This window comes from Cetorhinus maximus, unplaced genomic scaffold, assembly GCF_964194155.1.
Source record: "Cetorhinus maximus unplaced genomic scaffold, sCetMax3.hap1.1 HAP1_SCAFFOLD_2197, whole genome shotgun sequence".
Taxonomy (NCBI): domain Eukaryota; kingdom Metazoa; phylum Chordata; class Chondrichthyes; order Lamniformes; family Cetorhinidae; genus Cetorhinus; species Cetorhinus maximus.
This window is the reverse complement of record NW_027598136.1, coordinates 2222-15718: the sequence shown is the minus strand read 5'-3', so window position 1 is coordinate 15718 and position 13497 is coordinate 2222. Positions and strand designations below refer to the sequence as shown.

General features: G+C 53.9%; 1 protein-coding gene across 1 annotated transcript in view; it reads right to left on the bottom strand.

Annotated features, from left to right (window-relative positions):
• Positions 1 to 11625, bottom strand: part of LOC144677072 (integrin alpha-M-like) — a gene marked incomplete at both ends in the record, with an annotated part of 48024 nt that extends 36399 nt beyond the window's left edge. Inside the window, 6 exons of the mRNA XM_078537332.1 lie at positions 314 to 390; positions 4586 to 4730; positions 5989 to 6136; positions 9506 to 9651; positions 10693 to 10823; positions 11511 to 11625. Coding sequence (XP_078393458.1) covers positions 314 to 390; positions 4586 to 4730; positions 5989 to 6136; positions 9506 to 9651; positions 10693 to 10823; positions 11511 to 11625 — 762 coding nt within the window. The remainder of the gene's footprint in view (positions 1 to 313; positions 391 to 4585; positions 4731 to 5988; positions 6137 to 9505; positions 9652 to 10692; positions 10824 to 11510) is intronic.
• Between the last annotated feature and the right edge of the window lie 1872 nt (positions 11626 to 13497).

Sequence of the window (13497 nt, the reverse complement as noted above, 5' to 3'; positions counted from 1 at the left end):
TGGGGTGGTGGGGGAGGGGGTACGGGGGTGGGGTGGGGGGTTGCGGGCTGAAGGTCAGCCGGGATCGTACGGGGAGGTGGAAGGTGGGGAGGGGTTTGATTCCGTTCCCTCAACGCCCCCATCCCTCGTCCCGCACACGACCCGTTCCCCCCCCACCCCCTCCCCGGGGTCTCTCGGAGGCACTTTGCGCCGATGCGCTCGCCCCCCTCCCCCCGCCCCAGCCCACTGCGCTGCGCTCCCGGAGACAGCGGTGGGGGAGGTGGGGGAAGAGCGGCCAGTCCCGCTGCATGTTGTTTGGACGTGCGTCACTCACGTCGGTGATCAGGGAGCTGAAGCCTTCCTGGGCCATTTCCAACTGGAAGGAGCTTAAAGATCCCGATGTACCGGTGCCTGGAAGGGAAAAACACTGGAGTCAACGTGCAGCAGCTAAAAAAAAACAGACGGAGAGGCCGGAGGGCCCAGGCCTCGGGCCCAGGCCTCGGGCCCAGGCCTCGGGCCTGGTTCCCAGCAACAGAACGCCCCGGGGGAGTTCAAAACCAGCGAGGCGCTTTGAGGGGACGCCTCACTCTTCCCGAGCTGGGAGCTCGGCGGCCATTTTGGGCACAGCAAGATCCCACAAGCAGCGCTGCGGGAACTGACTAGGTCGCCATTTTCCCCGCCCCTCCACCTTAAGGTGGTGTTTGTAGGATATATGCAGAAAGGAGAAGTTCCCACGGCCTCTTTCGGACTCACGGTGGAGGGGCTGTAAACCTCAGCCTCCTCCTGAAGGCCGGCACCTCCGACAGTGCGGCTCTCCCTCAGCACTGACCCTCCGACAGCGCGGCGCTCCCTCAGCACTGACCCTCCGACAGTGCGGCTCTCCCTCAGCACTGACCCTCCGACAGCGCGGCGCTCCCTCAGTATTGACCCTCCGACAGTGCGGCGCTCCCTCAGTACTGACCCTCCGACAGTGCGGCTCTCTCTCAGCACTGACCCTCCGACAGTGCGGCTCTCCCTCAGCACTGACCCTGCGACAGTGCGGCGCTCCCTCAGTACTGACCCTCCGACAGTGCGGCGCTCCCTCAGCACTGACCCTCCGACAGTGCGGCTCTCTCTCAGCACTGACCCTCCGACAGTGCGGCTCTCCCTCAGCACTGACCCTCCGACAGTGCGGCGCTCCCTCAGTACTGACCCTCCGACAGTGCGGCGCTCCCTCAGCACTGACCCTCCGACAGTGCGGCTCTCCCTCAGCACTGACCCTCCGACAGTGCGGCTCTCCCTCAGCACTGACCCTCCGACAGTGCGGCACTCCCTCAGTACTGACCCTCCGACAGTGCGGCGCTCCCTCAGCACTGACCCTCCGACAGTGCGGCCCTCCCTCAGCACTGACCCTCCGACAGTGCGGCCCTCCCTCAGCACTGACCCTCCGACAGTGCGGCCCTCCCTCAGCACTGACCCTCCGACAGTGCGGCGCTCCCTCAGCACTGACCCTCCGACAATGCGGCGCTCCCTCAGTACTGACCCCCCGAAAGTGTGGCTCTCCCTCAACCCTGGGAACTGAGGTACATTGGCCTTCATTCTGCACCCCTGGAGTGTTTGTGATTCCTGGGTCAATAGTTTAACATCGGTACATTTGATTGGAAGCCAGAAGAATAATGGGGAGAAGGTGATCGATGTATGCTGATAACACGTGGTTCGATTTTTAGATATGGCAGCACATTTGGAGGACTTTTGGATCAGCTATGCTCCCTCCCATATCCCTTTCCTATCGTCTGTGACCCTGTACCTTCCATCATAAGGACAGAAGTGGGGATGTTCGCTGATGATTGTACAATGTTCAGCACCATTCACAACTCCTCAAATACTGAAGCAGCCCATGTCCAAATGCAGCAAGACCTGGACAATATCCAGGCTTGGGGCTGACAAGTGGCAAGTAACATTCACACCACACAAGTGCCAGGCAATGACCATCTCCAACAAGAGAGAATCCAACCATTGCCTCTTGACATTCAATGGCATTACCATCACTGAATCCCCCACTATCAACATCCTGGGGGTTACCATTGACCAGAAACTGAACTGGACCAGCCATATAAATACTGTGGCTACAAGAGCAGGTCAGAGGCTGGGAATCCTGCAGAGAGTAACTCACCTCCTGATTCCCCAAAGCCTGTCCACCATCGACAAGGCACAAGTCAGGAGTGGGATGGGATACTCCCCACTTGCCTGGATGAGTGTGGCTCCCACAACACTCAAGAAGCTCGACACCATCCGGGACAAAGCAGCCCCCGCTCGATCGGCACCCCATCCACAAACATTCACTCCCTCCGCCACCGACGCACAGAAGCAGCAGTATGTGTACCATCTACAAGATGCATTGCAGCGACTCACCAAGGCTCCTTCGACAGCGCCGCCCAAACCCACAACCTCTACCATCTAGAAGGACGAGGGCAGCAGACACATGGGGAACACCACCACCTGGAAGTTCCCCTCCAAGCCCCTCACCATCCCGACTTGGGAATATATCGGCCGTTCCTTCACTGTCGCTGGGTCCAAATCCTGGAACTCCCTCCCTAACAGCGCCGTGGGTGTACCTACACCACACGGGGACTGCAGCGGCTCAAGAAGGCGGCTCACCCACCACCTTCTCGAGGGGCAATTAGGGATGGGCAATAAATGCTGGGCCCGGCCAGCGACGCCCACAACCCAGGAAGTCACTGAAAACTACGCTTAACCTCGGCTTTGAGTGGTTGGGCTGAATGGATTGGTTGTGTGGTGTTTACCAGAGATAATCTTGTTGATGGTCTCCTCAGGAAAAGACCTTGCCTTGACAATGACTCAGCCCTCATTACATTATATGTCTGCAAAGATTAGCCAGTAACACCCACACCTTGGGGAAGAATGAGTAGAGAAACATTCCTGGAGGCTGTGTCACGACCAAGGCAAAATGATTGGCAATTCTCCAGGGCCTCCAGCACAGAGCGAGACCTCACACATTCCACTGTGTCCGTGCTGGTCCCCTCCATGGGCAACCCATCCAGTCCCACCACCCTCGCCCGCTCCCCGCTAAGTCTCCCTTTCCCGATAACAATCTCTTTCCCTCTCAAACCCCTCGATTGACCCTCCCTCCCCCACACTCTCAGGCAGCGGGTTCCAGACCCTAACCCCTCGATTGACCCTCCCTCCCCCACACTCTCAGGCAGCGCGTTCCAGATCCCAACCCCCTCGATTGACCCTCCCTCCCCCACATTCTCAGGCAGCGCGTTGCAGACCCTAACCCTTCGATTGACCCTCCCTCCCCCACATTCTCAGGCAGCGCGTTGCAGACCCTAACCCTTCGATTGACCCTCCCTCCCCCACACTCTCAGGCAGCGCGTTCCAGATCCTAACCCCCTCGATTGTCCCTCCCTCCCCCACATTCTCAGGCAGCGCGTTGCAGACCCTAACCCTTCGATTGACCCTCCCTCCCCCACACTCTCAGGCAGCGCGTTCCAGATCCTAACCACTCGCTGCGTGAAAAAGTTTCTCCTCGTGTCTCCGTCGCTCCTTTTACCCATCGCCTTCAATCCGTGTCCCTCTGCTTCTCCATCCTTCCCCCAATGGGAACAGTTTCTCCTCATCCACTCTGTCCCAGACCCACTCACGATTTCGAACACCTCGATCAAACCTCCTCTCGACCTTCTCTTCTCCGAGGAGAACACTCCCAACCTCTCAGATCGATCCACGCCATCTTGCTCCATGGACACGCGAGCACATGAAATGGGAGCAGGAGGAGGCCATTCGGCCCCTCGGGCCCGCTCTGCCATTTGATAAAATCATGGCCGACCTGTTTGTGTTTCGAGTTCCACATTCCTGTCTAACCGCCCCCCCCACCGATACCCTTGGACCCCCTTGCCTAACAAGAGTCTGTCTCCCTCCGCCTTAAAAATATTCAACGCCCCCCACCTCCCCCGCATTCTGAGGCAGAGAGTTCCAAAGTCGCTCGACCCTCTGAGAGAAAAACATTTCCCCTCAGAGTAACTCACCTCCTGACTCCCCAAAGCCTGTCCACCATCTACAAGGCACAAGTCAGGAGTGTGATGGGATACTCCCCACTTGCCTGGATGAGTGCGGCTCCCACAACACCCAAGAAGCTCGACACCGTCCAGGACAAAGCAGCCCCGCTTGATCGGCACCACATCAACACACATTCACTCCCTCCACCACCGACGCACAGGGGCAGCAGTGTGTGTACCATCTACAAGATGCACTGCAGCAACTACACCAAGGCTCCTTCTATAGCGCCGCCCAAACCCACGACCTCTACCATCTAGAAGGACAAGGGCAGCAGACACATGGGGAACACCACCACCTGGAAGTTCCCCTCCGAGCCCCTCACCCATCCCGACTTGGGAATATATCGGCCGTTCCTTCACTGTAGCTGACCCTGGAGCTCCCTCCCTAACAGCGCCGTGGGTGTACCTACACCACACGGGGACTGCAGCGGCTCAAGAAGGCGGCTCACCCACCACCTTCTCAAGGGGCAAATAGGGACGGGCAATAAATTCTGACCCCGCCAGTGACGCCCACGTCGCCTTAAAAAATTCAAAGAGAAAATACCCCATACCTTCGATTGCAAAAATCTTTTCTTGCAATTCTTTCTGAATCTTGTCGAGCGCACTAAAATTGTCCACTTGAAAAACATTCGCTTTTTTGGAGGCAATTGTCTCGAGTTCTTTCTTTGCACGACCACTGGAGAATGCACGGCCAACCTTTAGATACAGATAAGGGAAAGTAATTGTTCATGTGGCATTGTGACCAGGTAAGATCGTTTAGCTTACATTAATATTGCTTCTTCCACATGTGAAAACATTTTCAGATGCAGAGTGGATTGACTGGCAGAAGGCATTGGATAAAGTGCCTCACGAGAGACTTGTTTGAGACACATGCAGAGTGTATGGACTGACAAAAGGCATTGGATAAAGTGCCTCATAACAGGCTTATTTGAGGCAGATGCAGAGCATATGGAACTGAAAGAAGACTTTAGATAAAGTGCCTCATAAAATGCTTGTTTGAGACAGTTGCAAAGTATATGGACTGAAAGAAAGCTTTGGATAAAGTGCCTCACAAGAGTCTTGTTTGAGGCACATGCAGAGAATATGGACTGACCGAAAGCATTGGATAAAGTGCCTTATAGGAGGCTTGTTTGAGGCAGATGCAGAGCATATGGACTGAAAGAAGGTTTTGGATAAACTCCCTCACAAGAGTCTTGTTTGAGACACATGCAGGGTATGTGGACTGACAGAAGTCATTGGATAAAGTGCCTCATGAAAGGCTTGTTTGAGACAGATGCAAAGTATATGGACTGAAAGAAGGCAATGGATAAAGTGCCTCATGAAAGGCTTGCTTGAGGAAGATGCAGAGCATATGGACTGAAAGAAGGCTTTGGATAAAGTACTTCATAAAAGGCTTGTTTGAGACAGATGCAAAGCATATGGACTGGCAGAAGGAAATGGATAAAGTGCCTCATGACAGGCTTGTTTGAGGCAGATGCAGAGCATGTTGACTGGCAGAAGGCATTGGATAAAGTGCCTCGTAAGAGGCTTGTTCAAAGCAGATATAAAAAAGGTGGACTAACAGAAGGCACTGGATAAAGTGCCTCACGAGAGGCTTGTTTGAGGCACCTGCAGAGCATATGGACTATATGGAGAGAGTCAGAGAGAGAGAGAGAGAGAGAGATAGCCTTGAGAAGGTTACAGAGATATGGAAGAGTATAGGGACTGGAGGAGGTTACAGAGATAGGTAGGGTTGAAGAGGCTGGTGGAGATTACAAAGGCAGGGAGGGGAAGTGAGGGACATGGGGGGATTTGAAAACAAGGATGACAATTTGAAAATCGAGGCATTTAGTGGGACAGGTGACTGAAAGCCCAGAGAAAGAGATGGTTTTAAGGAAGACTTCAGGGTATAGGGATAGAGGTGCAGCAGTTTGAGAACTTGCATTCTTGGAGTAAAACTGCAGCAATATCTCACCCCAATGCAGTAACGATCGATATTTTTCCGATTAGCTGCTCTAATGGCTGCTGTGAAATCTGTATCCTGAGACTCTCCATCGGTGATGGTTATCATAATGCGTTTGGCTCCAGCTCGTGCACCAGCGCTTGATGTGAATATATTATCCCTGGAATACGATTAGTAAGATACTTCAGTTGTATGTCCCAGATTCTCACTCACTCATACTCACTCCCAGATTCACACACTCAAGCACACTCCCAGGCACACTCACTGACACACTCACTCATACTCACTCCCAGGCACACTCATTGACACACTCACTGACACACACACTCATATTCACTCCCAGACACACTCACTGACACACACACTCATACTCACTCCCAGGCACACTCACTGACACACTCACTCATACTCACTCCCAGGCACACTCACTGACACACTCACTCCCAGACACACACAAGCACACTCCCAGACACACTCACTGACACACACACTCATATTCACTCCCAGACACACTCACTGACACACACACTCATACTCACTCCCAGGCACACTCACTGACACACTCACTCATACTCACTCCCAGACACACTCACTGACACACGCACTCCCAGACACACACAAGCACACTCCCAGACACACTCACTGACACACTCACTGACACACTCACTCATATTCACTCCCAGACACACTCACTACCACACACTCATACTCACTCCCAGACACACAAAAGCACACTCCCAGACACACTGACTGACACACACACTCATATTCACTCCCAGACACACTCACTGACACACACACTCATACTCACTCCCAGGCACACTCACTGACACACTCACTCATACTCACTCCCAGACACACTCACTGACACACTCACTCCCAGACACACACAAGCACACTCCCAGACACACTCACTGACACAGTCACTGACTCACACACCCATATTCACTCCCAGACACACTCACTACCACACACTCATACTCACTCCCAGACACACACACTCAAGCACACTCCCAGGCACACTCACTGACACACTCACTCATACTCACTCCAAGACACACACACTCAAGCACACTCCCAGGCACACTCACTGACACACTCACTCATACTCACTCCCAGGCACACTCACTGACAAACACACTCATATTAACTCCCAGGCACACTCACTGACACACACACTCATACTCACTCCCAGGCACACTCACTGACACACTCACTCCCAGACACACACAAGCACACTCCCAGACACACTCCCAGACACACTCACTGACACACTCACTGACACACTCTCACTCATATTCACTCCCAGACACACTCACTGACACACTCACTCATACTCACTCCCAGACTCTCACACTCAAGCACACTCCCAGGCACACTCACTGACACACTCACTCATACTCACTCCCAGGCACACTCATTCAAGCACACTCCCAGACACACTCACTGACACACACACTCATACTCACTCCCAGGCACACTCACTGACACACACACTCATATTCACTCCCAGGCACACTCACTGACACACTCACTCCCAGACACACACAAGCACACTCCCAGACACACTCCCAGACACACTCACTGACACACTCACTGACACACACACTCATATTCACTCCCAGACACACTCACTGACACACACACTCATACTCACTCCCAGACACACACACTGACACACTCACTCATACTCACTCCCAAACACACACACTCAAGCACACTCCCAGGCACACTCATTGACACACACACTCATACTCACTCCCAGAAACACTCAGTGACACACTCACTCATACTCACTCCCAGACACACTCACTGACACACTCACTCATACTCACTCCCAGACACACACACTCAAGCACACTCCCAGGCACACTCACTGACACACACACTGACACACACACTCATACTCACTCCCAGACACACTCACTGACACACACACTCATACTCACTCCCAGACACACACACTGACACACACACTCATACTCACTCCCAGACACACTCACTGACACACTCACTCATACTCACTCCCAGACACACTCACTGACACACACTCATACTCACTCCCAGACACACACACTCATGCTCACTCCCAGGCACACTCACTGACACACTCACTCATACTCACTCCCAGACACACTCACTGACACACTCACTCCCAGACACACACAAGCACACTCCCAGACACACTCACGGACACACTCACTGACACACACACTCATATTCACTCCCAGATACACTCACTACCACACACTCATACTCACTCCCAGACACACACACTCAAGCACACTCCCAGGCACACTCACTGACACACTCACTCATACTCACTCCCAGACACACACACTCAAGCACACTCCCAGGCACACTCACTGACACATTCACTCATACTCACTCCCAGGCACACTCACTGACACACACACTCATACTCACTCCCAGACACACTCACTGACACACTCACTCATACTCACTCCCAGACACACTCACTACCACACACTCATACTCACTCCCAGACACACACACTCAAGCACACTCCCAGACACACTCACTGACACACACACTCAAGCACACTCCCAGACACACTCACTGACACACACACTCATACTCACTCCCAGGCACATTCATTGACACACACTCATACTCACTCCCAGACACACTCACTGACACACACACTCATACTCACTCCCAGACACACTCACTGACACACACTCATACTCACTCCCAGACACACTCACTGACACACTCACTCATACTCACTCCCAGACACACTCCCAGACATACACACTCATACTCACTCCCAGACACACTCACGGACACACTCACTCATACTCACTCCCAGACACACTCCCAGACACACCCACTCATACTCAATCCCAGACACACACACTCATATTCATTCCCAGACACACTCAGTAACACACACACTCATCAAATTATAAAATTATAAAATTCTAACAGGACTAGACAGGGTAGATACAGGAAGGATGTTCCCGATGGTGGGGGGGACTCCAGAACTGGGGGGTGGGGTCAGAGTCTGAGGATACGAGGTAGACCATTTAGGACTGAGATGAGGAGATGTTTCTTCACCCAGAGAGTGGTGAGCCTGTGGAATTCGCTACCACAGGAAGTAGCTGAGGCCAAAACATTGTATGTTTCCAAGAAGGAGTTAGATATAGCTCTTGGGGCAAAAGGGATCAAAGGGTATGGGGAGAAAGCGGGGAGCCAGGCTATTGAGTTGGATGATCAGCCATGATCATGACGAATGGCGGAGCAGGCTTGAAGGGCCGAATGGCCTACCCCTGCTCCTAGCTTCTATGTTTTCTATGTTTCATACTCGCTCCCAGACACACTCAGTGACACACACACTCACACTCACTTCCAGACACAGAGTAAGGGAGCCTCAGGCTCCGTGTCAGGCCTAGTGCTGAGTTAGCACATCCCAGGTGCATTGTGGGACTGAGAGGCCCAGTATCTTTTCTAAGCCTCACGTTCTGCAATGTGCCGTTGGCAAAAGGTATTTTCTACTGATACTCACGCGACATATTTAATCCCTGATGGTGTACTCGTTCCCCGTCTAATTTGCCATATTTTATCCACAAGGCTTTTCTTATTAATAGCCTGATTGTATTGCGTAAAGGTGAACTCTATCCTTGTGGTGTGGCTGAATTGTGCCAACGCAATCTGAACAATAGAAACATCTGTTAAATCACCACACCCACCATCCCGACTCACCAAGGCTCCTTCGCCAGCGCCGCCCAAACCCACGACCTCTACCATCTAGAAGGACAAGGGCAGCAGGCACATGGGGAACACCACCACCTGGAAGTTCCTCTCCGAGCCCCTCAACATCCCGACTTGGAAATATATCGGCCGTTCCTTCACTGCCTAGGACACCCATCCGGGACAAAGCAGCCCCGCTTGATCGGCACCCCACCCACAAACATTCACTCCCTCCACCACCGACGCACAGTAGCAGCAGTGTGTGTACCATCTACAAGATGCACTGCAGCAACTCGCCAAGGCTCCTTCGACAGCGCCTCCCCAACCCACGATCTCTACCATCTAGAAGGACAAGGGCAGCAGACACATGGGGAGCACCACCACCTGGAAGTTCCCCTCCGAGCCCCTCACCATCCCGACTTGGGAATATATCGGCCGTTCCTTCACTGTCGCTGGGTCCAAATCCTGGAACTCCCTCCCTAACAGCGCCGTGGGTGTACCTACACCACACGGGGACCGCAGCGGCTCAAGAAGGTGGCTCACCCACCGCCTTCTCGAGGGGCAATTAGGGACGGGCAACAAATGCTGGGCCCACATTCCACGAACGAATGTAAAAAAAATCCATTAGGAAGGCTAAATGGCCTCAGGGTAAGGGGTCGGCCATTTTGGACTGAGACAAGGGGGAATCTCTTCATTCGGAGGGTGGGGGATCTTTGGAATTCTCGACCCCAGAGGGTGGCGGGTGATCTCGTCATCATCGAGCGCGTCCCAGACTGGGGATCGGGAGATTTCCGGTCTCTCGGGGAGCTGAGGGGAAGCGGGCGGGGGGTTGGGGGAGTGGAGTGGAGGGGGACCGAATGGCCCACTCCTGCTAACCCGAAAAGGGCTGGAGAACGAGCGCGGAGATCCAGAGCCAGGACGCAGGAGCTAGGTTGGGAGGAGGGGTTGGGTAGCTGCTGACTGGTCTCCTACGGTCACTGTGAACGGGGCAGGGCCAACTACCTGTGTATCCGTCTTGCTGAACCGCTGCATGATCGCTTTGATAAAGCTTTTCATCTTGTCAAAATCTTTGTCAATCACGCTACCCGAACCATCGATCAGGAAAGCGATATCGATCAGGATCTTGGGACACTCTGTGAGAAAATTGCGAGGGAGCGTCGGACAGAGGTTAGTGTCTACAGGTTCGAGAGGCCAGACAACAGCACGTCTCTCATAAATACAGCTGCTTGGTGCAGCGCTCAGCCTGGGCCCTGGTCGAAAAGAGGGACGCGGGACCGAACGCCAAGTTCCAGACTCTCACAACAATTCATGCCGCACGAGAAGAGCCTGCCGATCGGGGCTGGCTAGCCAGCTCTGATTGGCCGAGGCGTCACCATGGCGAGGGCAACATGTGCTGCAGAGCCTCCCCCACCGTCCCCCCCCTCCCGCCCCCCACCCCCCCACACCCCACACCCCAACCCACCACCCCGCACAACCCACCCTCCGCAATCTCCTGGTTAACTCGAGCAGAGGCGCCAGGCTGGAGCGTTCCCCCTTTTGGTTTGCCGAGAGCGGGTCACCGCGCCGGAATGCCTGCCGCTTCGAGCACGTGTAAATGAGCCGCCCTGCGAGCTGGACGGGTCGCCTTAAGTTGGGTTGTGCGGGTTGGCCACTAGCGCACTCGGGATTGGCCAGCAAGTGACCCCCCCCCCCCCCCCAACCCTTCCCCCCAGCGGAAGCACATCGAATGGAGGACCTGCCCCGAGCATCTCCGGACGACTGCCCTGCCGGGGTTGAGGGGAGAAGTGGACAGCGGGGCGGGGTGGGGGGGTAATGTTTACCTGGCAGCTTTGCAGGAACTCTCCCTTCTGGGGCCAAGGAGTTGGACAGGATGTTGCAGTAGCCATTGATGTAGGTGTTGGTAAAACATTCATAAGATAACCGTGGAACACAGGCCTAAAGGACAAAAGAGGGTTAGAGCAGGATTTACATACAGTGTGAATCAGCTCTGTGTCTAACCCCGTGCTGTACCTGTCCTGGGAGTGTTTGATGGGTACAGTGTAGAGGGAGCTTTACTCTGTGTCTAACCCCGGGCTGTACCTGTCCTGGGAGTGTTTGATGGGTACAGTGTAGAGGGAGCTTTACTCTGTATCTAACCCCGTGCTGTACCTGTCCTGGGAGTGTTTGATGGGTACAGTGTAGAGGGAGCTTTACTCTGTGTCTAACCCCGGGCTGTACCTGTCCTGGGAGTGTTTGATGGGGACGGTGTAGAGGGAGCTTTACTCTGTATCTAACCCCGGGCTGTACCTGTCCTGGGAGTGTTTGATGGGGACAATGTAGAGGGAGCTTTACTTTGTATCTAACCCCGTGCTGTACCTGTCCTGGGAGTGTTTGATGGGGACAGTGTAGAGGGAGCTTTACTCTGTGTCTAACCCCGTGCTGTACCTGTCCTGGGAGTGTTTGATGGGGACAGTGTAGAGGGAGCTTCACTCTGTATCTAACCCCGTGCTGTACCTGTCCTGGGAGTGTTTGATGGGGACGGTGTAGAGGGAGCTTTACTCTGTATCTAACCCCGGGCTGTACCTGTCCTGGGAGTGTTTGATGGGGACAATGTAGAGGGAGCTTTACTTTGTATCTAACCCCGTGCTGTACCTGTCCTGGGAGTGTTTGATGGGGACAGTGTAGAGGGAGCTTTACTCTGTGTCTAACCCCGTGCTGTACCTGTCCTGGGAGTGTTTGATGGGGACAGTGTAGAGGGAGCTTCACTCTGTATCTAACCCCGTGCTGTACCTGTCCTGGGAGTGTTTGATGGGGACGGTGTAGAGGGAGCTTTACTCTGTATCTAACCCCGGGCTGTACCTGTCCTGGGAGTGTTTGATGGGGACAATGTAGAGGGAGCTTTACTTTGTATCTAACCCCGTGCTGTACCTGTCCTGGGAGTGTTTGATGGGGACAGTGTAGAGGGAGCTTTACTCTGTGTCTAACCCCGTGCTGTACCTGTCCTGGGAGTGTTTGATGGGGACAGTGTAGAGGGAGCTTCACTCTGTATCTAACCCCGTGCTGTACCTGTCCTGGGAGTGTTTGATGGGGACGGTGTAGAGGGAGCTTTACTCTGTATCTAACCCCGGGCTGTACCTGTCCTGGGAGTGTTTGATGGGGACAATGTAGAGGGAGCTTTACTTTGTATCTAACCCCGTGCTGTACCTGTCCTGGGAGTGTTTGATGGGGACAGTGTAGAGGGAGCTTTACTCTGTATCTAACCCCGTGCTGTCCCTGTCCTGGGAGTGTTTAACGGGGACGGTGTAGAGGGAGCTTTACTCTGTATCTAACCCCGTGCTGTCCCTGTCCTGGGAGTGTTTGACGGGGACAGTGTAGAGGGAGCTTTACTCTGTATCTAACCCCGTGCTGTACCTGCCCTGGGAGTGTTTGATGGGGACAGTGTAGAGGGAGCTTTACTCTGTATCTAACCCTGTGCTGTACCTGTCCTGGGAGTGTTTGATGGGGACAGTGTAGAGGGAGCTTTACTCTGTATCTAACCCCGTGCTGTACCTGTCCTGGGAATGTTTGATGGGGACGGTGTAGAGGGAGCTTTACGCTGTATCTAACCCCGTGCTGTACCTGTCCTGGGAGTGTTTGATGGGGACGGCTAGATAGAGGGAGCTTTACTCTGTATCTAACCCCGGGCTGTACCTGTCCTGGGAGTGTTTGATGGGGACAGTGTAGAGGGAGCTTTACTCTGTATCTAACCCTGTGCTGTAACTGCCCTGGGAGCGTTTGATGGGGACAGTGTAGAGGGTGCATTACTCTGTATCTAACCCCGTGCTGTAC